This window comes from Rhagoletis pomonella, unplaced genomic scaffold (assembly GCF_013731165.1).
Source record: "Rhagoletis pomonella isolate Grant_MI unplaced genomic scaffold, Rhpom_1.0 Rhpom_scaffold_00004, whole genome shotgun sequence".
Lineage (NCBI taxonomy): Eukaryota > Metazoa > Arthropoda > Insecta > Diptera > Tephritidae > Rhagoletis > Rhagoletis pomonella.
Genome location: NW_023458558.1, coordinates 19,858,546 through 19,884,078, shown reverse-complemented (window position 1 = coordinate 19,884,078; position 25,533 = coordinate 19,858,546). Strand labels below are relative to the sequence as shown.

Genomic DNA, 25,533 nt, shown 5'->3' with positions numbered 1-25,533 from the left:
TTATTATACTTATTTGAAAAAATAAACTTTTTTTTTTTAATTCCATAACTAAAATAAAATTGGTGTCTTTGGCCGATGGAAAAAAGTTCAGAGAAAAATTAATGAATTAATTAATTCAACTCATTTTTCACCGATATGCATCAGCTCGAGGGGTAGTCAACGGATTGTTGTTTTCCCTTAAGTAAACTTTCGAGGAAAACAGAGCCGAATACCTCCTGCGCTAAGAAAATGCCAGCCAATTTGTGGTACGAATTTGCTGTTGCCATATCTTAAATTATTTAATGTCAAAATTAACCAAAGTTAAAAGTAATCGTTTGTATATAGACAAGTCGATAAGCATTCTAATATGGTTATATCGATATCGATAAGACAAATATAGAACAAAATGTAGATAACTACAATATCGATAAATGTAACTATAAAATGCAATTTAAGTTCCTACATATAAAAATAATAAATTTAAGAAGTAAATAATTTGTCCTTACATTTTGGAAGAATATGCCACCAAACTAAGTGTCGGCATCGAAAATCCCCTACGGGATGTAACGTGGTATTTCAGAATTTGGTTGAAGAACACCCTATCGATTAAAAAACAGCCTATCTCAGCTGCCAATTCAAAAGCACAATCAACACATTTTCAATACATATTGAAGTGAGATAGGGTGTTCCTCAATAAAATTCTGAAATAGGACGTTCCAGAAATTTTTTTTCGAGATAAGGCGTTTTCGAACTGGCTGCGGAGATGCGTCGATCTTTCACTCAGCAGTCGATAAAGAAGTTACAGTATCATTAAATTCAAAGCGGGTGAAATTTCTTCCTAACATTGGGTGACGGTTAACTCAAAACAATAAAAGAGTTACTGAAAAATAACAGCAATAAGATAGAAAATTAAAAATGTACATATATATATAGTTTAAGATCGCTTTTCTTTGTGAGCCGGGAATATATGTAGAATTTTTTCTCATAAAAAACATTTATTGCCTTTACAAAAATATATATATGTATATTTACATTATTTGTGTGTACGTTTAGGGTGTTTTTTGCGTCTATTGTTTTTTTTTCACTCCTACCTCGAAATTTTGTGGAAACACCCTAAAAACTTGAACCCTTAATATTAACACTAAATGCTCGCCCGAGGCGTGCAAAGATTTCCCATATAAAATACACGTAAACTTTGATTAATTTTTTTTTTCAAAACTCTAAACTCCCACCAACGAGCTAGTACGGGTCACCAAAGCCCCTAAATAACAATAGGTACAGAAAAAATGTAAATGACAAATTTATATTTTCTACAAAAAAGTTACAGACCATCAAAGCGCTAATATCGATATTTCTCGTTGATCAACATGTATTCAAATTTTTAGCGAGTTTTTTTCGCAAGATATTTTCCACAAAATTTCTAGGTAGAAGTGAAAACAACAAACAATAGTCGCAAAACAAATCTCCCTAGTATGTGGTGTGCATATTTATTTGTAAATTTACGCAATTCAAATTAAGTGAAGAGTTATGTTGAGATGATTAAATTTTTGGTTAGTTATTAGTGATAACGTTTCATAACTTAGTGACGTCTTACCTGAATATATAGCATTGCCTAATTTTTTATTTATTTCTTTTTTAAATAAAGGCATAATACCTTAAAACTTTATTTAAATAAAGAATAATGCTAAATATATGTATAAGACTAACCCCGCGTTTGTGTACTTTAAGTACGCCCATGCGTATGAGTAACTAATCGTCCTGAAATTTAATTTTCATTTTGAAGTTACCAGCCAGCGAAAATTTCATTTGATTTCCCTGCCAACTCAATTGGTTTTATGACACAAAACTGGTAATTGTGCTGCAATTATTAGCGAATGGTGAAGTTTCTTCTTTCATACAAATAATAATTACACAGAACATCGCTTTTTACTACTTTGCCATGTACGGGTACTTACATATTTAATTTAAATTATTTTACGAATGTACAAACATACATACATATATACGCGAGCAAAGCTCTGTTCTGGTGATTTTTTATGTATATATGTATATACTTTTATTTTATTTTTCTTTCTTACTTCTGCTATATTATTAATTTAAATTTTAAGCTTAATATCTTTAATTTGGTTTTTGTTGTTTTTTTTTCGTTATATATTTAAGTAATAATATTCGTTTTCTTTTATTTACATCATAATTGGTTACCTCTAACTAACTAATGTGATATAGTAGTTGCTTTTGTGGCTCTCGTCTGCGACGCTTTGCCCATTTGCCAAACTGCCACAGCTCTAACCGGCTTTGCCATCTGCCCTTGCTGCTTCATGTTGCTTTGCTCTATTTGGTAGTTAGCCACCGCATCGCAGGCAGATCATAAGATTGGCAGCACGCTGATGAGTAGTAAACATATCACAAAACGAATGGAAATATCTTTGCGGGTGTTGTGATGAGTAAGGGCTGCATCATTGAAAGAATGTAATAGGAAAAAAGGATTGCTATTAAAATGGAATTTCAAGTAAGGAATATAAGAACTTTTAATAAAGTCATAGTTTAGTCAAACTATTGACTTGGAATAAATGAGTGAAAAAGGCTAAATTTGACTGGATTTATCACTCGTTTTTTAACTATTGAAGCGCTATATGCAGTATGCAAATCTATGTTGCCACATTGCGACGAGCATGAATACTACAGTGTTGGTAATAACTATACGACGTCCACATATTAATGAGTTTTTACCATCTATTTGTCTGTTTCATAGAAAAATTGTTCTTACTTTTATTTATATATGTATGTAGTTCATTCTATGATAAAAACCATATACATATATATATCCATGTTTTCTAATTTGTACAAAGAATATTAAAAAAATTAGTGAACCCGTATGTCGTTAAAATGCCAAAATTGAATTACATTTTTTAAACAGGTGAAACCCTATTCAAAAACCTCCAAAAATATTCCTAATGATTCATCTAAACCATTTCTGAGTGATAGACATCTCGCATGGCGTCGGTTTTTATTTCATGAAATTTCATTTCATCCCTGTGCCGTTAAAAAGTTCTAACTTCCAAAAATAAAATCTTTTTGCACGTCTATGTAGGATACCAGTTCTTTAATGTGACTTCTCATTTGGACCTTCAAAAAAAAAAAAAAAATTGATGGCAACCCTAATAGAAAATCTTATCAGCATAAAGTTGTCTGAAAACCTTTTCACTTGACACTAATATTTCGATATTTCATTTATGTACGTTGTGTATAAGTAAGACGAATTCGACTTTTCGAACAGATGGCAAACCCTTTAAAAGTATTTTCAAACTAAAATTTTTCGCCTGGCATTGTTATACATATTTCAATTAATATTGAATTAAGTTGATTTTTATTTTTTAAAGCACATGGAAACTCTCCTAAATACAATTCAGAAATAAACCATTTTCAAACCCATTTCGATTGATACCCATCTTTTGAAAACCCATTTAACATATTAAATAATTTGAATTGCATTTTTTCAACAGGTTGCCGCCCTCTGCTGACGCCTTTAAAAATTTTAAATTCTCACTCGTTCGTTTGATATCCATATTTTAAAATTTCATATAACATATTCATAATTAAGCTAAACTCGACTTTTCAAACAGGTGGCAACCCTCTTAAAATACAGTTTTGAAATAAGGGATTTTAAACCCATTTCCACTGATAAGCATCGTTTAGTAATTAATTTAATTTATTAGATAATTTTAGTTTAACCTTTTAAACTGGGATAATCCACAAACACATCAAAAATATTCTAAATTGTTAAACTAAATATTTCTTAAGTCTCTTTCATTTGACATATATTTTTTAATATTTCATATAACTTGGGTATAAGATATTTAGTTTGATTTCTAAAATAGGTGGCAACCCTCTTCAAAATATTTTCAAACTACTACCTTATTAAACCTCCTTTATCTGGCACCCATATAGTGATACCTTATTCATTTACTAAATTCTTTTAATTAAAACTGAATTACAGTTTTTAAGCATGTGGCAACCCTCCCACACGTAGTAAGGGTTAGATTGTTTTTGGTACGGTTTTGGATTTAAATTTTCTACAGCAGTGTAAAAGAGGTCGTTGTATAATTAACTACTACATACCAAGGTGAACCCCCAAGATTTAGGTATAAAAGCTACTTTTCAGGAAAGAAGGCAATCACACAAATATTTTCAATTTATTTTTTTATACCATACGTATGAACTTTCAATTTTCATATACATGCATGTTACAAACAGCCAACTGTCTGTCACAAAAGTATTCAATTGCATTTCCTTAAAATCACTTTCATAAACTTCATACATCCGCTTGGTAAGCTACTTACCGCTCGCAGCACCATTCGCTCCGCTGCCCGCATGTATCAGCATCTGATTGTTCAAATTGTCATAGTGTATGAGTGCTGCATTCAGCGAGGTTTCACGCTTCAGTTCCGGGAAATTTTCAATTTCCGCCACACACTTCAATTCCAGAATTTTTCCTGCATGATAGAAGCGTGGACCACTCAAATAAAAGCGCACCTGCAGCTTTTGACGACGCAGAATATAATCGTGCGCCGGTATGCTGGTATCAATGCTGGGCTGTAGTTCGCCCAGAGAAGCCTGTTTAGGGGCAAATAAATATAAGATACAAACTTTAATAAGCGCTAAAGAAAACAGAAAAAACTTTGCTAAGAAGATATGAAATGTAATAACAATAATTTCTATATAAAAAGAGCATTAAACTACGCGTTCTCCATGTTGCACCCCATTTAACAACTAAATCGCTTGCGTGCTTTTGTCTACTTGTTGAATACCCTCCATCTGCACCCTCGCACTCACCTGCTCGCCATTTATGTACCATGTCAGCCGCGTCGGCAAACTCGAATAGTCCGAGGTGCAGGTTGCGCTGAGCAATTCCTCCATGCGATACATTGAATTGAAACTATCGATCAATGGGTCACTCTGAGGTAGCGCTGTAAATGCGTGCAAACGAGAAAAAAAACATAAATTTTTATGTAGCAATTTTGCGTTGAGTAGCAGTGCGTGCAGAAGTGGATTTCGTAAAAGTGCATCTAAGACTTCTTAGCGACTGAAAAATCTACAGCTCGATGGCTTCATCGAATTCCTTGCATGATTTTTCGCCCTGATTTTGCTACTTTCATATTTTCTGTCGTTAGATGGATGGTAAATTTTTTTAGTGTTTTTTTTCTTATTGTTTTGTGCGAGTATTTATGTATGTAATGTTAGCTTTTTGTGTGTGTGTGTAGGTGTTTGCTTACCTGCCACAGTCATATTGTCAGCCTTCGCCGCCAATTGGAAGTGTGGCGCATCACCAGAAACCTCGCATTTGTACGCTCCAGTCGATTTGGCGCCTAGAAGACTCAGCTCAACGCGGCAGGTAGATTCATTACAGAAATATTTTCCATCCTGCACTTGGATGCCAGTGACGGGAAATTTCATATACACTGGATGCATCATTGGCGAATACCTGCGTAAAGTGAAACGTGAAGTTGTTAAGTATACCTATGTATATACTTGGTAGTATTATTATTATAAGATGATATTTTTAATGACCAGTGATAGCATTTGTGAGCGCATTTTTAATAACAGTTCAGAAAAAAATTTTAACATTTTCATTATTTATAAAAATTACGTATAAATTACGATTTTCCGTCATCCCTTGTCAAAGTTGGTTTGGAGACAAACCGGTTTCGGCGCTGTGCCATCCTCAGTGTCATTTTTTGTTCGATAGCCAGTTCCAGAGTTCTGCTGCATAAGGCTTCATTATTGCCACTAAAATAGTTTACCGATATATCCGTTAATTTATTTTGGCCCCAAGATGCAAACATGCATAAGTGCGGAAAGCGTAATCAGCCATTTTTGCTGCCGAATCCATAACTGCCGGCATCATTTGGTTTTAGTGGCCATTCGAATGTTCCAGTGTTAAGCTGACCTTCTGCCAGATAAATTTTGGCTTGGAAAAAGTAGAGCGTGGAGTATCTAAAGCAATGGTCCTCATCAGCGAACAATCATTATTTTCTGTAATGAATACTACCATAGAGAGCACCTGAATATAAATTTTCTGGAAACGGCGCCTCTTCTCAGACACGCCTGAAGGTAATATCTAAATCGAACAACCACCTGATACGCCATAAACGGCATTCTGCGAGGAACATTCACCAACTGTACCAACTCTCGAGGTGAGCGCTCTTATGTACGGGGTTTGTGTATTCTTAAGTTTCAAATGAATACAAAAATGCATTGACTCGAATGCAGTTGTTGCAAGTAAAAGCGAAATAGCTGAAAAATATCAACCAGATTGAGATTTCCATGTCAAACGCGGTCTCCGAATGACAATTCAAAATTTATGCCCGTATGTGTACAACGAAATATGGTAAGCTTATGTTTGTGCAGTTAAGCGTATAGCGCAAAATCGGCAGCAGCTAGCTGCTGGGCAGCGCACATGCCAAAATCTGCAACAAATTATAATTGGAAATTTTGTGTGTGAAGTAGAAGCGGTGGAAACAAAAATAATGCGCACATATCATCCTCTAACCACTACCTATAAAGATAGATAGATAGATAGGCATTCCATTCATGCTGTGCTCTTTTTCCCACACCCCCTGCCACTGCTTTGCTATGAGCTTGTTTTGTTTGCATACTTGTTGTTGTTGTCGGTTTGCCACAGGCATTTCGTAGTCTGCATGCCGCAATTAATTCTTTCATTCAATTTAACATTTCACGTTAACTCTGTGTTGTAGAAATGATTTCCGACTGACTGGGGCCTGCAAAAGGTTTGCAATTTTGGCGCATACAAATTGTTGCACAAAAAGCTGCAAATTATTGACGCTACTTACATACATACGTGCGTTGAGTAAATATGTAGAGACACATCTGCGAATGCTGTATAGCCGATGTTTTGTTTACATTCGACTTTCACAAGCACATAAATAGTTTCCTCTGATTTCGTAATAAATGCATTGCGAAATTTCAGGTTAAATTTCAGGTTAAGTATACAACATGGCCAACGCTCGAGTTTGCGAATAGCAAAAAAAAAAACAAAAATTGCGCCGAAGTTTAACACAATTTCAGCAGAACTGAGTGCGCTTTTTATGCTGATTTCAATCACTTCATAGACGTATTTAAAATCCGCATGCAATTCGTTTGCGTGTGCAACTGTAACTTACCTGAAAAATTCCATTTTATCCTTGTACCATTTCACAGAATTCAGCGTATGTCCGCTCATATCATAACTACAGGATAGCGTGACATTATCGCGAAAATCTACAATTTCCGGTACGCTGATGTCAGTCACAAAAAGACAGGATATTCGATGGAAATCTGAAAGATAGACAATGAAAACGAGAAAAAAAACGCTGTGAAATGAAATAAAACCAGAACACACGTACGTACGTACATATGTGCTTCAAATACGCGTATGTACTTCATACATAATTTAAATTTTAAATCAAATGCAAATAAAATATACAACAAAATGTGCAAGTAAAAACATAACCTATATATTAAGTACATTAGGCTGGGTCGATTTTGTGTTAGGAAAAATAAATGTTATTTGATGGTGTTTTAATAGTGGAATTTATTATCTTAGTTCCAAAACAAATACTTACAACTTAAAAGCCGGTTCCCGATTAGTTTTCGTACAGTGAAAATAAAACTATTAACAGTAAAAATTGCTTTTATTTAGAAAAGAGAAAAGCAAAGTACGTTATTTTTAGATAAGGAGTAAAACAAACAAACATCAGTGAAAAATTCATGTTTGGTCTTATTTTTCAAATAAGTGGGAAAATAAATATGAAATTATATATGTATATTGTACCATGCTAGTTTTGATACAAAAATACACAAATTTGAATTGCATGAATTTTTTTTCTGATTTTGGTTAATTATTTCTTCACATGATACCAACACATATTTATTGAAATTTCCACACCCATCAAAATATATTAATTAATAGCTTTGTCAATTATTTTCGATTGTTATAGGCACCAAAGGCAGTGGCTCTGACTCGTCAGTCAACTGTGTACGTGGTGCGTGCTTAGATGTGCCTAGCGGTTGCGCCACGGAGGACATTTGCCAAACCTGCGAGTGTGCTTCTGCCATTCAAAATGCTCTTAGCAGGTGGAGTTACCATGTAGGTGTCTTCACTTGGATCGCAACATCCAGAAGCAGAACACGAATTGGAAGAAAAGCTCCGTCGGAAACGTAGAAAATGTTTAAGCGTCAAAAATTCATTTATTGGAATCAAACATGATATACTCTGTTCATCCCTAAATAATCTAGGATATAATTTTGGAACTATTAATTGGCTACCCATTGAGAAGTCCGGAATTGCATGACATGAAAAAACCCGGTTTGTTCGATAAAAATACGGTTTACTCCAAATCCGAAGAAAACCATCTATGCATATCAAAAAAAAAAAAACTTGTGGCAACCGGTTTGGAAAAACCGAGTCAACCACCCTATTTAACACCCATCTAAAAATATTTCATTTACCCTATTATCTCTATTCTACGTTTTAACGAGGTGACAAACTTCCCCACAAATTTTTAAAATAAGGTTTTCTTAAACTTTTTTTTGTTAGGAAGCCATATTAATATATCGGGTATACAAGTGTAATGTGATGTAATGGTAAGCATTGCGCGCTTCCACTCCGCAGGACCTGGCTTCAAGCCCTTGTCAAAGCAACATCGCAAAAAAATATAGAAAAAAGACTTTTCCTTAACAGCGGTCGCCCCTCGGCAGAATTAAAAGATAAAAAATAAATAAAAAAAATTAAAAAAATAATAGATATTTTATAATTGGTTTATGTATGTTACCGCATAATTTTGGACCACGTTAACCGATGATTTAGATACGATCATAGAATTATGAATAAATTAACGATTTCCTGAATTTATATATGAGATTTGAAATCGGTTTTGTTTTTTGCTTAAAAATTTCTTATTAACCGACTTCAAAAAAAGGAGGAGGTTATCAATTCTTGTGAATATTCTATTTTTTTGTTTAATAAAGCCTACTCCTTCACAAAAACATCAAGCTACTGACAAAGCAAATCTATTGATAAGTGAAGTTGTGAATGCACTACTTCAGAATTTGATTGAAGAATACCCCCTCTCAGAATGCGGTTCTAAAAACGCCCTATCTCAGCGGCCGATTCAAAAACTCGCCATCTCAGCATATTTACATTTGAGATAAGGCGTTTTTGACGACCGAGGGGACTCAAAGGGTCACTTTTTTATTTGCAGCTTTATTAAAAAAGTTTGAATGCAGCCTTTTTACTATTCGTATGAAAGAAAAAATATCCAATTAATTATAAGACCCATTTGGAGAGTGCAAATTTTTGAAAAGTTTTGCCAAATTATACTAATTTAAATTAATTTTCCTACTGAAAGATAAAAGTTTTCTCTCTATGTTGAGCTTTCAACTGCAAATGTTAAATAGTTCCCTACAGATAGGAGGATCGAGCTCTTCGGTATCGACACTTTTAAGGATCGAGAATTTTTGAGAGCTCTTAGCGCTTCCTTTAAATTTACACATGTTGGTAACATTTCAGTACTCCTGATTGTTTGCTACACTAAGAAAACAGCATTACCTTAAATCAAGAAAACAGTATCCTCATTTTCGAGTTACTGTTTTTGCCTAAATATTACGAAAAACTAACTCAATTTCAGATATTTTTCCTAAATTTAAAAATGGGGCGTCATTAATTTGAAGAAGTAAATTTAATAAATATAAGTAATAATTTTCCTTAAATACAAAGTAAATTGCTTTCCTGGCAAATGTCGGCTGTGGCGTCGCGTGAATACTACTGCTTTATGTTCTATCATCGCAGGTTCGAATCCGGTTGGAGGTGGTTAGAGTAAGGTAAGTCAATTATTTCAATTTAAATATAAATTACAAATTTGTAAAATTAATTTCATATATGGAAAAACCTATATACTCAAATAACATAAAAAAATAAATTAAATAAATGTGATTTTTTAAATACATTAAAAAAAAAATATATTTAAAAAAATTTCCTGCTCTGGGACTCGAACCTTGTATCTCTCGACTAGCACTCCAGAGCTTTTCCCTGTCGGCCATTGCCACTGTTTGAGCGCCGCGAGCAAAATGACATACTTATTTCTTTCATGGGCGAAATTGTGTTTTCCTTAAACTGAGAGAAATCGTTTACTCATATTAAGGCAGGTTGATTAAGAGTGATTTTAACACATGCAAAAGTAATAATTTTGACCAGAAACACCGGCATTGAGACCATAATGGAATGGTGAAATAAAAAGCGCAATGACCATACTCGTAGATGGCGTATGAATAACATTCTACTGCTCATATTTCATACAAAAAAATCATTACCCACTTTCATTTCGCCATTCACAACTTTATTATTTCATCGATTTTCTTCATTAACAGCTTAACTAAAAATTATTTGATAGAGAAAAGCAGTACGTCAAAACGAAATTTACGTGTCTCTGCGTTCTATGTGATATTTAAAATTTTGAGATTTTCCCATCAGTGTAATTAATTAAATTTGAATCTCTTCCACTTTTAGGTTTTCTAATTGTTTCGATTTCAATTATTAAATCTATGAATACAAAAAGTTTCAGTTTAATCTGCTTCTGTTTCAGAAAATCCTGCCCACTTTAGTCACACACAGCTTCGCATCCAAGGAATATCTAAATTATTCAACTTTGTATTTCTTTTAAAATATTCGCCGCATATTCTTCCTGGTAAACACCCACCTCCTTTTGAATATTCAATTCTGAGCAATTTCATTTCACAGTAACGTGTACATATGTACGTACAAGTAATCTGCAATTTGCACGTTGTAAGCTGGTGTAACCCTGGAAACGTACTTGAAGCACCAAATACACAGAAATTACAAGTAGTACGTAGAAAAAAGTCTAATATGAAATGCAAATAAAAAATTAATAAAAGAAAAAAGATTCAATATTGCTTGAAAGCAAGTAGCAATATGCAAAAAAAAAAGAAAACATGTACTTAAGTGTATGTGTTAGTAATGGCACTACATGAAGGTAAAACGTGAGCTTGCAACAGCAAGGAGACGGATACCAACAAACGAAAAAAAAGCTGGTAAGGTGAAAAGAAATACATAAATTCTTGGGAATTTTTCAAATACCAAAAAATGGCAATAGAGATGAAAGTGTAGAAATTGTATCGGCACGAAAATGTCCCCATCCATAGATTTGCACACAAACAGGCGCGCACACAACTTATTTAGCCCCGGTACGTCAGTGTGACACGTATGTCAGCAAGTGATGGAATGCTTTAAGTAAGCAACAAGAGCACCAACACCACCACCAATACAACAGCAAGGCTTTTTTAAGCCATTTGGGTTAGTAATAAATTTTTGTTATTTTAGACACGACTATATAGAATTCGGTGTGTTTCGGGTCACCGCATTTTTAAGTATTTGCATAGATAAGTCTGGCCAAAGAGTTCGGGAGAAGAAATGAAAGTGACACAAGAGCATGGCAGGTGATAAGCAATGGACATACATACATATGTATACATACAAGGTGGTGCATTTGCATATAAAGTTGTGCAAGCAAATATGCATATAATCATAAAAAAACATACTTACATATGCAATCAAGCAATTAAATTACATATAATAATAGCGTTACAGGTGTTTATGTTATGCGTACGAGCCCCTGAAACTGAACGAGGCTATGCATTTGTGTGAAGGTAATCCATGAACCTATGTAAAGAATACCCCCCAAAAGTTCAAGAAGTACTCCAAAAATAACTGCATTACAGAGGAGTATTTTTTGTGAGTACTCCAATATGGCACAAATGTAGCACATGATCCAACGATTCTTGCACGATTGTATATGCATACATAAAGTGATGAGCACATAATTGGGGACACTGCATCTTTACAAGGCTTTACGGTATGTTTTTTCGTTGTTTATTTTTAATTAATTTTTTCGCAAAAATTTAGTTGATACCATAATGAAAACCAAGTAACTCATGGCCGGTTTCACCAATTAATTCTAAAAGTTATTAGACTGTTCAAATTTAAAATGACAAATTTGCTGAACAATATGTGCCCCGGGCATCAAAGTTTTGAACCTTGTAACAGAATTATAATAAAAAAATTATCAAAATTTCATTTTCTCCCATAATTAAAAAAAAAAAATCGAACATGCTAATACTTTGTGTGGGTATAAAATGCGTCACACCGTCAGCAAAAAATCTCTCTAAAATCAATGCGAATCTTAAGCCACTGATGAGAATTTTTTTCGAAAGTTGGCGTATTTATATAAATAAAAGTCGGAAATTTTCGTCGTGATAACAAATATAATATATATTTTTTTAATAATCTTAAAATAAAAAATAAAATTATATGGTTTAAGTTTATAAATTAGTAGTGTGCCTAATTATGGGGCCACCACTGTACATACATACGTGTGCATTTGTGACTTTCCCTTAATAAAATAAAAAAAAAGTTAAAACATATAAAGAAGTAATTTCCCTAAATATGTGGCCACCACTGTGTGTGTCGAACTAGTATATTGATTGCAGTAGCTAATATTTATACGGTCACCAGACTAACTCATGCATTAAACACGCACACACACACACACACACACACACTTTAAAAAGCACCTTTTATCACTAGCTATGTAGTCAGACAATTTTCAGAATTGTTATCCAAATAAACTCAATGCAAGAAATTGTGAAATTTTTAGCATGAAACTACAAAAAATTCGCATTCTTTACTCTCCGGTACATACATACACTGCTAAAATAGATATTTCTTGATATTATTTTGTCACTGTTTTGATTGCTTTATCATGTTTTGATGATAGTATTTGCAATGTCCGAATTGTTGACATAAGTACAGTGAGGAGCATAAAATATTTACATTTTCGTTATTGAAGGCGCAAAAGACTATCAGCAAACAAAAATTACTAAAACTCAACGCGAATTGGAGCCCTCAAGCTTGCACTTTATTGTACAAAAAATGTTTACAAAACTGTATGCTCAAAAAGGTTTCAGAAATTCATATAAGAAAATATGAAACTTTTAAGAATTTTTTAATAATTTTTTTCTTGTTAAAAACTTGGATTTAAAGTGGTTTTAGCTAAAACACTGATAATATTCTTATCAAAAATTAACAAAAAGGTGTTAATATGCAAAACATTTTTGATAAATAAAAAAAAAAATCAACATTTTGAAGTTTTTCCTCCTCACTGTACATATTTATGTTTATGTTTCAATTTTACTTTGGTATTTTCGGTATGTTGTTTATCTACATACATACATACCTACATATTTATATACATAAATATGTTTGTGTCAGTCTATTTTATTTTCGTTTTGTGAATTTTTCTCTGATTGCATTGATGGAAAATTGAGTTTCTAGTACTCGATAGGTAAATGTGTGTCAAATGGTCTTCACAGATACAAATATATATATGTATGTATGCTGCATAAATGTGGTTTGTATACATTTTACTTTAAATGTTAGAATTCTAAATTAATTTGAAAGTGAGATAAATTGCAGCTTGTAAATATAAAATGATTCTGTGTATGCAGAATTTGATTACATATTTTTAAAAAGATATAAATGTGTATGTATGGATGTATGCACATGGGATTCATAAGGGAAAATAAATATTGGAAAAAATTATATTTCTGTTATTAAGTGACCTTAAACCTCAAAGAGTAAAACTCTTCAAAAAATATCTCCGTTCAATTAGTGAAGTAAATAGTAAATTGAATTAATAAAAAAATAATTGCAAAGTGTTTTTTTAGTTTTTTTTTTTTATTTGACAGAAATCTTCCATTACCAGGCCAGCGTCGACGATAATATTTAGTGTACCACTCTCGAAATATTTATTCATTTAACGGATTTTTCGAAATTTCGATTACTTCCGGCAAAGATTACAGGTATTCATTCTAAGAGCTTTTAATTTAAAATTTTTTAATGTTTTTTAATTTCGAACGGGATTTCAATTTTTTTTCACGATTATCATGATCAGGTGAGGCACTTTGGCTAACTGGAATTTTCAGGACTTTTTAGAAGTTTTTAATGATAGTTGAATAATTGCGATATTTTGAGACTTTTCAGTGTAAAAATTTTTGGTAATTTTCCGATCTACTGAAACCATTATTAATATTTTCAGCAAGTGTTTTTCAGATTTCAGATTTATTGTCACTTTTTTAATTTTTTTGGACTTTTAGAAAGTCTTTAAGTGATGATGTAATAAATATTTTTTTCTCTTTCCAACAAGAACTCGCACCAGGTTTCAATTAGACAGTCTTACGTGATCAGCCATATGAATAAAAACCTGAGGATATCGTACTGGAAATGCCAAATACGATTCAGAATTGTCTACCAAATGAAAGATAAAATTACAGTGTATTGGGTTCGGTCGAAAAAAACTTTGAAAACGCCCAATAGCCCAAAGATTTTTTTTACTAAATATTTGGGAAAATATCAATTGAAAATTTAAGTAGGTATATGTTTGGAATCTGCGGACTAAAATTTTTTTATTAAAAAAAAAATGAAAAATTTCCAAAACGTCAAGGTATGCATATTTTTGACGCTGGCGGTATATTAGGCATAGCTCGCATTTTTATTTCTTAAACTAGAAAATCACAAAAACCTACAATGAAAGAGGAGTCTAATGTTCCATCTTCTTGTCACTGAGATTCTAGGTACGTTGGTAATGCAGTTAAAATATTCAGCAATTCAGCTGTGAAGATTTGTGAAAATTCTGCTATTGCATATTTCACAGGGCAATATTTTTTACCAGTTAATGAGTTGGCAACAAAATTTACCGGTTACAAGAGAACACAGAATGCGAAAAAGGTTCTCCGGTTAAAACATTTTGGTTACCTGTGCAGAATCTTTTATCTGTAAAAGAATCTTTGATAAAATTTAAGTATCTCAGGACTTTTATTAGAACTGAAGTTAAAGTTAACAAACAATGAGGTTGTTGTGATTATAATTTTTATTCAGTTTACACAATAAGTTTTAACCAGGTAACCTGATAACCAGACTAGTGTGACCTCAACCTCAATAATTTTGCGTGTCTAAATAACTAAAATAAAAAAATTTAATTTTTCGACCAAACTTACTTAAATTTCTAACTTAGATCAAAATTAAAAAGAATTTGTGTATCTTTGCAATAGTTAATGTAAATGACAGACATGATGTCAGTAGTTCAAAAACTTTTGCTATAAATTCTGCACATCTGCAGTAGGTAGGTGTGTACAAGCAAAACTAGTTTGGTGACATTTCCAAGAAAAGGAAAATTGCTAAATATGCACACACGCACACACATTAACACATTCACAAATGTATTATTTTACGTGCACACACACGCATATAAACTTCGAAAAGTGATGTCGGCATGCTGTTGACATTTTTCGTCTAATTGAAATTACAAAATTTATGCATTCTTCTCATAATTTTCATTTGCTCTTCTTTTTGAGGATTTTTCATATATTTTTTTCGTTTCAAATGCTTTTTAATTTCCAGACCAAAATTTTTTTCATAGCAGTGCAATACTGTAGATAATAGAAACATTTCGTTATTTCTTAAAACAAAAATACAAAAGCAATACAAACAGCATTTTATTTTCGTATCTATGTGTCGCGCAAATTGTAAGCGTGTGTATGCCTGAGAGAGAGTATTTATGTATGTATGTTTGTTCGCGTATTTATATGTATATCTATCTGTGTTGGCAAACTTTCGCCAAAGTCATTATGCCATTTTGCATAGTTCTGTGTGTTGTTGCTTGTTGTTACTTGGCTGCACCGCCGTCAGACTGGCTTGAATGGCTGAGTTTTCCCGTTTGCCGCGCACATTGGCCATCATGATGCACAGCGCGAAGTGCGGCAGAAGGCATGGAGGCGGCGAAAATCTAATGGTGAAGGAGTGTAGTGTTTAAAGTCATTTCCATTGCTGCAACTTCGACTACTTTTGCCGCCGCTGCTGTTGCGACTAATACTGCTGGCGATTTATTTTTTTTTTTTGTTCTTCGTTGTGATTGTCTGCGCTAGCTGGTTGCATTTGCCGAGTTGCTATACAGATATGACTCTTTTTGTGTTGTTTTCTTTTTCACAACTGCTGCATTTGCTGCCGTCAACGCCGTTGGCAGCATTCCTAATTACGATCGTTTTAAACGCAATTTAACTTTAAACTCTACTTAAGCAAAAAATCGGAGCAAAGTTGTGAAAGACGATGATGCAGCAGCAGCAGCTGCATAAGCTGCTAAGAAGCTGCAAAGAAATTGAGTTGCATTCAAGTTATAGCAGCTGTAATTCTGCAACTTTTTCAATATCGATTTAAGTGGCTCAAACTAAAATGTTAAAGTTTCTGTGCTTTTATCGATTTATTTATTTAAAATTGAGCTTTATTTAATGTTTCTTGGAAAATATTCCCCATTATTTTGGTGTTTTTCAAATTAGATATTTGAAGTTACACAAATCTTCATAATTTTGGAATTAGAGAGATATTTGTGGACATAAATTTTCATATTTAGATTAATAGATATTTTATTTTATTTTTATTTTTGGATAATTATTTTATGTGCACCATGCAGCTGATTGGTATCGGTTTGGTACAGTGTTTTCGACAATCTAACAAAGACAAAATTGGCGCTTTAATCGCCTAAGCGATTTAGATCGAGTCGGACAAGGCACGCCAGTCGTTCCCCTTCTGTACCCATTGACGCCAATAGGAAATACTAAGTGAAGCCAAGTCCTTCTCCATCTAATAATTATAATAGATTGGCGCTTACACATACATATATTAGTGTTTGGCCGAGCTTCTACTCCGATTTTTGGCGGGCGACTTTATTTAAAAAAAAATCGCTTAAATTAAGGCTTGCGCCCTCGACTAAAATATCTGAAAATTTCATTTCTACGACCTCAAGGTCACTTATAGTCGTTTATTAAATAACCAAAACTGATGGAAACTTTATACTTAAGGATTCGTAATCAGCGAAAAAAGTATGTATATCAAAAACCGCTTTAACATTTTCCGCATCAAAATCAGTGTTGCCCTGTATAAAAATTTAGAAGTAGGGGTACGATTCGGTTATTTGTACAAAGACTTTGGCTTCTTGTAGCCGCACGTGTGAAATATGGACTTTTTTGTTAATATCGAAGGGAGTTTTACGCAAAAATACTAGATTGTGTAGCCATGGACTGATGAGTTTTATTTCGTCGAAGAGAGACCGAAGGTTGTCAACGCGGAAAATACTGTGGTCAGCGTAACTGGTGATGGACTTATGGCGGTAATTTTTTTGAAGCACGGCCGAAGTCCACCAATGCAGAAAGGAATTCCGGACAAAAATACTGTGGATGGCAGAAACCGAGTTTACATTTTCTGTGTCAAAATAAATAACTTTACCGCCAAATGGGTCTCCAGGGGACTGTAGAGAGTCAGAGGGGGAGGGGTGACTTTTCTTAAAGCTGGGACTGTGCTCTTTCTATAGGGTTGGGCTAAAAAACAGCATACTCACAATTTTTATAAAAAATCTAATTAAAAAATTTAAAATTTCGATGAAATTTTTATGAAATTAAAAAAACTTTTCGTGGGGATTTTGCTGTTTGCTATATTTGTATGAAAAATAAGAAAAATTTGTTACGGAAAGTATAAAAAAATAAAATCGTCAAAATATAAATATCAGTTTAGATATGCACATTTTAGGCGCTGTCTGTATGTAATAACATTAGAAAATCTATCCTTACTCTGTAGAAAATGGATAATAAGCAGCAATAAGAAATTATTAAACTTTTTGTTTTAAGTAGTAGATAAATTTAATTACAGTTAAAAGATCTCTATTAAAAAAAAAAAACTAAATTCCTCTGCCCATCTGAAATGTTATAAATCAACATTGACCACAACGCAAAATTGAATACTTACGAAATACGTGGCTTATTATGGCTTAAAATGTTTATTATATTTTTCTACAGTTCCTACCCTAATCTTGAGTGCCGTTATCTGAGCGCAAATATTATATTTGAAATGAGAAATCTTTATTTCCTGATTATTTTTATTTTACTCCCTTTTTATTTACTTATTTTTTACGACCCATATTAAAAAAAAAAAAAATTCTCTTCATTTACATGTAAAGTGCCTTGCTGTGATGTAAATACATATAAATGTATAAGTATGTACATATGTATGTTTGTATGTATGGTGGCACAAGCTCGCCTAAAATTCATAAAATTTTCATGGTAATCCCAAGGCCATAATCCGAATTATAAGGATTTCAATAGCAAGCAAAATTAGTTGAACAAAGAAAAATCAAAAAAAAAAGTAAGTACGTATGTGTATTTGTAAGTATATTTTCGATGTTTGAAGGGGAAGCGGAGTTGAAAACAGCAATAAAATATAAACGCCAAAAATTCAAATGCTATTGTATTACATTCGTTTTTAATTAAAAATGACAGCAGCAAAAAAAAACACAAAGCAACGCGAAGTACACAAAAAAAAAAGAAAAAGCTGCGACTTACCCGCGATTAGCACAATGAAGCAGAGCAGCAACTCGATCTCCATGTTGTGGCTGAGATGAAGCGCAGGCAGCAGGGTCGGTTGCAGGAGTGAATGCGATATTAAATTTTCAACTGCTTGAAAATTTTAATTTCTGGCGAAATTTTAGATACATACAGTAGGATTTGTTATTATTTTAATTTCATTTTTCGGTAGCTACTGGCAAACTTTGGCTGGTTGGTTGGTTTCCCGCTGACGATTGGATTTTGCTGATTTTGTTTTTGTTGCGGTTTTTGTCTTTAATATATAACCTTTTTATTCGGGGATTTCTTCTTGGTTCTTATACTAGTACTTGTTGCTTTTTTACGTATGCCTTCCAAACACTTTTAATTACGATTTTTTTTTTTTGCTACATCTTTAATTCTTCCAATTTTTTTGTAGGTCTTTAGTCTTTTCAAATCTATTTCTTTTTTCAGCGCAATTTTTATTTCTTTATTACTTGATGCTCTTCTCAACAATGGTGCAAATGGCTTTAATGTATGAACATTTTTTATTTACATACATACATAAGTCAAATGCAATAAGTATATCATGTTTCTGTTGTTGTCATCAGAAATAGAGGTATTCTAAACTTTTACGTGTATAAATACAACTTTTTTTGTCGTTTGTTCAATGAATTTTTTTTCTAAATTCTACCTCAACACGTCACGTCACGTTCAGGTCTCCTTTTATAGCATCTGCACTTACTGCTAGAAGGACGGCGATAAACTCAATATGTGGCATGGATAGAAACAAGTTGTATGCTAAAGTTGCAAGGTGGTTAGTTTAATGGAGAAAATAAAATGTCTGTGAGAGATTGTAGTTATGTAGGTCTTACGGCTTGATGTCGGGAAATTCGATTTTATGCATGGAATTGATCTTTCTCACACAGCATAGAAAACTTCATACAGTTGCTAGTTTCCGATACCAAAGCCCAGGATCACAGGGTGAGCAGACCCTAAGCAAACTTCGGTTTTTCTTAAAAGTGAAAGCGACACTCTGGGTGAGATGTCAAATTTAAGTGTTTGATCTGTAGATATGCAAACTGGTTTTAGTTTTTCGAAAATATCAATACCATCAAATCTGCACCATTCGTTCGATTTTCCAAAATGAGGCGTCAAACCAAAAGCCTTGAACTGTAGATGTGCAATAAGGTTTTACTTTTTTGAAAAGAGTTGCCACCTTTTAAAAAAATATATTCAGATTATTAAAAAAATCAATTATTACAAACTGGGTATCAATCGAAATGGTTTTGAAGAGCTTTGTTTCTTAGCTGAACTATAGAAGAGTTGCCACCTATTTCAAAAATCATATAAGGTTAGAGAAATACGTATCAGCACATGGGTGCCAAACGAAAAGGGTTTCAGAAAGAAGTAGATTGCAAATATTTTAAAGAGGGTTGCCACCTGCTTGAAATTTCGAATTTAGGTTAGTTACACAAGTTTTACGAAATATCTAAATATGGTTGTCAAACGAAGGAGTATTAAGAAATCCTTAGTTTGAACGCTAAAAATATTTCTGAGTTGTTGGAATAGGGTTGCCATCTGTCTAAAAACTTAAATTCAAATTATTTTATAAGCTAAATGAATTACTAAAATATGGGTATCAATCGAAGGGGTTTTAAAAAAGTTTCATTTCTGAACTGTATTTAGCGGGGTTGCCATATGTTTGAAAATTAAAATTTCACTTAATTCATCAGTTAATTAAAATATGTTTCCCAGTGTCCGGTGAAGGAGGGTTAACAAATATTAAGCTTTAAAAAATTTTTGAAGAGAGCTGCCATCTGTTTGAAAGGTCTAACTCAATTAACTAATTCAAAAAGAATATGAAATATAAAAATACCGTAATCAAACGAAGGAACGTTAAGAAATCTTTAGTTTTGAGGTTTCAAATATTTGAAGAGAGTTGCCACGTGTTAATAAAGTTAAATTAAAATTATTCAGTAAGTTGGATGAATTAGTAAAAGATAGGTATCAATCAAAATGGGTTTGAAAGGGATTTATTTCTGACATCTTTTAGGAGGATTGGAGTGTCCGCACAACCAAAATTTTAATTAGTTCATCAGTTTATTGAAATACAGGTGTATCACCATATCAGACGAAAGAGATTTAATAAGATTTTAGTTTGAGAATACTTTTATAAAGGAATTTCAACAAGTAAGAGGTCAAATTAGAGACCTTAGCCTGTAGATGTGTGATATCGTTTTATTTTTTTAATTAAGACCTTTTTTCATCAGTTTAGGATAATTTGAAATTCGATGAAAATAAAAACATGCACTAGGCCAGACTGCTTTTCACTCGAAACGGCTGCACGGTTTTGATAAAATATGGCACTCGGATCTCTTATAGCTCTAACTAACATTTGAAATATTTTCTAAGTTTTTGAAATTCAATTTTGGGCGTTTTAACGCCATGCGGATTCACTAGTTATATATTTTGTTATAATTTTCCCCGCACTGTAATCATCCTTTTCACAGTTAAAACGGAGGGGCCTAGAATATAGTACTTCAGATTGACGAAGCCCTACAGAAGCTTGAAATAACAACAACAAGAATTCAGTTTGAATAAATAAATTTTTCGTCCCCTCATCCTTTTCAATGAAGAGAGCTTTAAGAGTGAAGTTAATACATTAGTGCAGCAAACGGATAAGCCGTTCATGTCACATATTTCTGACACATCTTTCATGAATCTCCGGAATGTCTTAATTTATTTTTATCGATCAAAAATTGATCGATCGTAATAATTTTTTGGCTTATTTTTCATGGAGCTTTCTAACCTAAATCGAAGCCTTGACAAGTAACTGGCTTGGCCTTCCGAAATTGAGGGCAAAATGAGTTTTGCATCTCAATCAATTGTAAGCAAAATTTTCACACAGTTTCTACAGGTTCTTTCAACGGCAGACGGCGCGAGTGTTATAACTGGCTGCGGACAAAGGCTGAACTTGTGTCTGCCAGAGCAGGCTAATTTTGTTATGTTTTCCAACACAATTTAGCCAAAACTTACATTGACGCACTAGTTTGGAAGCAGTCGAGTTGGCTGTCCAATGCTTCAGTGTATCACTATTTATGTAGGCTGTGATGCCTTTGAGTATTGTACTAGGGACTATTTGAGGCACGTAATAAAAGCGGCATTACTGCCGCACTGTTGAAAATTTGCAACACTGTTGCAACTGCCCAACCAATAAAGCGTTGCTGGAAATTCACACCAAACGTGATACTTTAATGATTTGCGCAACACGGCGGTTGTGATTGCATCCCGAATATGCCCATACCTTCGGCTAGGGGAATACTGAGGTATATTTCCTCAGACACAAGTGAATATATATATTGTTCCCATCACTATTTATATAGACCACATATCCTGATCTTGCATCAGTTTTGAAACCAACAGTAATGGTTCTGTAATATATAGAGCAGAGCTGAGTATTGGGGTTAAACCTTTATTCAGTTTAGAAGCTAATCAGCACTCAGCATCGAAAAGCTACATATTCATTGTAATTATAGTATTCCTTCAGCAAACGCAACGATGTGGCACTGATAAGAAACTTGTGACACTTGTGTGTATTATATCAGCATCTTTTTTATGCCTAAAATTTTCTGCAGTGCCTTCTGGCCAACGAAGTTATTAGGTGACTGTAGGTGAGCAGTACATCTGTAGTAGCCTCAGCTATTGTAGGGAAAGCTCCAAGCTTCCAAACTCCCATATAGCATACTGCGATCGTTTTGTGAGGTTTTATACGAAGATTTCTTGCGCTTGTGATTTAGGGTATGCTCCATCAAGATAGAAGCTTAGCTGACAATCAATTTTACACACAATTTAAATATTTGACAGACCCCATGTCTTACAAAAGACCCTTTTATATTGCCAACACGCTATTAAGTCTATGGAGGTATTTTTCTCAAAAGGAGACCTCCGTCAAAGTTTACTTTCTATTTAGTATTAAACCAAAATACCTCACTTTGAGCAGCGACTAATAACCTTTCATTCTAGAAAAGAGCCCAAAGCTGGTTTTGTTTGAGCTACGCGATAATGGAGCCTCATTACATCAAATGCCAATCCTATTGAGTGTTCTTTGCGATATTTTGAAAACAACTAAGGGCGAAGTGCCTGAATGGAGGTAGGCCACATTGTTTGCATATAGATCTGAGCTGTTAAAGTGAAAAAGCAGTGAACCATTATTTACCAAGCCACAAAGCAACGCAGAAAACAGGCAGCCTTAGAATAACGCTTAGAATTTCGCACGAATCACGTTGACCACCTACTGTATGAATCTGAATGTCCCTTTTCGTAAGTATTAAACGAATCCAATTTATTTCCATAGTCTTATTTTAACGTTGAGCTATTAAAAATACATTTCCCAATACCTCAAAGTGTACATATATTATGTAAAAATTTTGAGAGAAATCTCAACATTTGTATAACACAAAGCCCCCTCAAAGCAAGCTCTCAATCGAGGGGGAAATTTGCATACTCTTTTCCCATCGTATGTGGAGCGGTCTGATCTAATCTAAAATTTATATACACTTGAATACATTAGCAATGAAATTTAACCCGTCGAGGGTTTTTTGTCCCGCAACAACTTGCCACACTTTCACATTCGCCTTACAACTTTTATAAGTATGTACATCCATTTGCATCCACTTTTCATTTTTATGTCTCTAGCTTACAGACTCAAAAAATGCTTTTAAACTAATTATCCTTTCTTTCCAACCCTTTAAGTAACCTTATACGGTCCTTTTCCCCTCCCACCTATACCAGCACAAATGGATTAACTGCTAAGCGCAACTGTTCAACTGTTGTGGCAGGCATTTGGCTATGTGTAAGTGCAAGCAAATAGTTTAGTTGGCGCTTAGTGTTTTACTCGCTTTGTTGTTGATGTTGCACGTTTTTTTCTTACTGTTGCTGTTGGCATTCTATGTATGTCTGTATGTGTAGCTGACTTTAACTTACAGCATAGCAGACAAGTTATAATTCACTTTAACCATTGCAAAAACTAAACTCGTACATTAGTGGAACACACTTCTGCACTTTCCGAACAGCTACATATGTATGTATGTACATACACAGATGTAGTGGTTCTTCATTTATGGAAATTACTCGTATCTATTCGCACACCGTGCTAAATTCTTACTTTTTCCAAGCCACGCGCGCACAGCCAGATATGTGAGGGTATGTAAATGAGGAGCGTTTATTTTTAGCAACGTAGCGCTTGTCTATAACGTAAATAGAAGAACACAAAACACTTTTTGATTTGCGTGAGTAAATCACTGCAGATTGCCTGCTTTTAGGCGCTTACACATTGTAACAAAACTTGTACTTTTGCAATTCATTTATTCATTTTGTATCTACAGCTAATGAAATTGATTACCTATGAAAGAGAATATCGATAAATTTCTCGCTTCTAATTGACCTTTGACATTTGGTGATTTATTGCCTGTTACCAGTTTTAGCACACACGCACTCACTCACATATATACATATGTAGATACATATATAAGCACGTATGTCCGCGTGGACAGCGTAAAAGCACATTGGTTTCGCTGTCCATTAAACGTTTACTCCTACTTTATTAAATATGTCACTGCACTGCAGCATATACACAAAATAAAAACCGAAGTTTAAATCAATGCTGCATTTTTCATTGAATTTTTTCGATTTTTCACATTTTCTTTTTCCCCGCATAACACGATTGTCATATTTTGTCAGCTTTTTGTTGTTTCACTTCTATTTCGCCCTTTTGTTGGCGTGCACACACAGTCTCCGTCTTCTTTTACTACTCTGTTTCAAGTTTATGAACTGACTGAAGTGTCAAATGTGCTGAGTTGATGCTCCAGCTGTCCTGATTGAGCATCCTATTTAGTAACTGGCCAACAATGTTGGCATTCGTTACGTCTCGGTTTGTGTCCTGCATCCATTCGTATCTGTTCGCTGGCACGGCTTCTGTCATATTTTAGATTTTTCAGCTGTAACTACAATACATGTGTACTCGTGTGCTCGGGTTGTTCTCGTATGACTCTTGGATGCTGCGCCAAGGAGTCTACATATTTACACACATTAATATGTGCGCTCTGAGAGCATTGCTCGTTACAGTTTGAAACATAAACAGAGCATTTGAATTCGCTGCCTTACGTCCACTAGTTAATACACCTCTCTTGTCGCATTGTAGCTGACTAGTAACATCTCTGTATTTAATGTCGCCTATGGGTGGCAGGAATTGCTGCATATGTTATTATTTACATTTGAGCAAATGCTGCTGTTATTTTGTTCTGTTATCTTATACATAAATAGGCAAACATGTTTCTTTACACTCCTTTTACAGCTAAACTCTACTTCGAAGGTAAAAAAGAAGAGAGAATTATATATCATTCGAAAGATGAAATGCAGAAAATTTGCAGAAGAAAATATCAATTCAAAATAGAAACTAATACAAATGCCATAAATCATTATATAAATAGGCAATCATGTTTCCTTTACACCCCTTTTACGGCTAAACTGTACTTCTAAGGTATAAACAATTATATATCATTAGAAAGGTATTTTGATGCTGATGTGCAGGCAGTTTTTAAAATTTCAAATTAGTTTAAAATAGAGCGAAAAAATCAATTCAAAAGTCACACCAATACCAATGCCATACACGTACATGGTTGGGGCGGAAATGCCTCCTAAATGTATGCTTTAATATTGATAGTGAATTAAAGAAACGTGCTAAGCAGCAGTTTAGGAATAAGATGTATGTATGTATGTACATGAATAGATTAGCCTCAAACAAGGAAGAAGGTAAAGTTGAGTATGGGGAAGAAGAAAGTGATAAATACAGAAATTAAAATAAAAGTAAAGAAGATATAAAGACAAAGAGGAAGGAAAATTTAAATACCTAACCTAATAACAATGGTGGGGGTGAATATGTAAATGAAGAAAAGAATGGACATATTTAGATCAGGATAAAGGAAAAGATAAAGATGAAGACCTAGACGACGAAGATGAAGATGAAGATGAAGATGAAGATGAAGATGAAGATGAAGA

At 33.6% G+C, this 25,533-nt stretch overlaps 1 protein-coding gene across 1 annotated transcript; it reads right to left on the bottom strand.

Moving 5' to 3' along the window:
- Positions 1-2,102: 2,102 nt before the first annotated feature.
- LOC118737176 lies at positions 2,103-24,293 on the bottom strand. The gene is made up of 7 exons (XM_036467521.1): positions 23,879-24,293; positions 18,496-19,002; positions 7,161-7,314; positions 5,253-5,461; positions 4,813-4,946; positions 4,320-4,593; positions 2,103-2,430 (listed from the first exon to the last, which is right to left on the bottom strand). Exons 2-7 carry the CDS (start codon positions 18,536-18,538, stop codon positions 2,345-2,347), a joined length of 900 nt encoding a protein of 299 aa, XP_036323414.1. The 5' UTR covers positions 18,539-19,002; positions 23,879-24,293; the 3' UTR covers positions 2,103-2,344.
- Positions 24,294-25,533: the final 1,240 nt, after the last annotated feature.

Bases quoted from the DNA above. Each gene is read 5' to 3' on its own strand.
- LOC118737176 (XM_036467521.1), bottom strand. From the start codon at position 18,538: ATGGAGATCGAGTTGCTGCTCTGCTTCATTGTGCTAATCGCGG. The intron at 5,462-7,160 runs GTAAGTTACAGT...CACTTTACGCAG, and splicing joins GATAAAATGGAATTTTTCAG to GTATTCGCCAATGATGCATC. The intron at 4,594-4,812 runs GTGAGTGCGAGG...GCCCCTAAACAG, and splicing joins GGTACATAAATGGCGAGCAG to GCTTCTCTGGGCGAACTACA.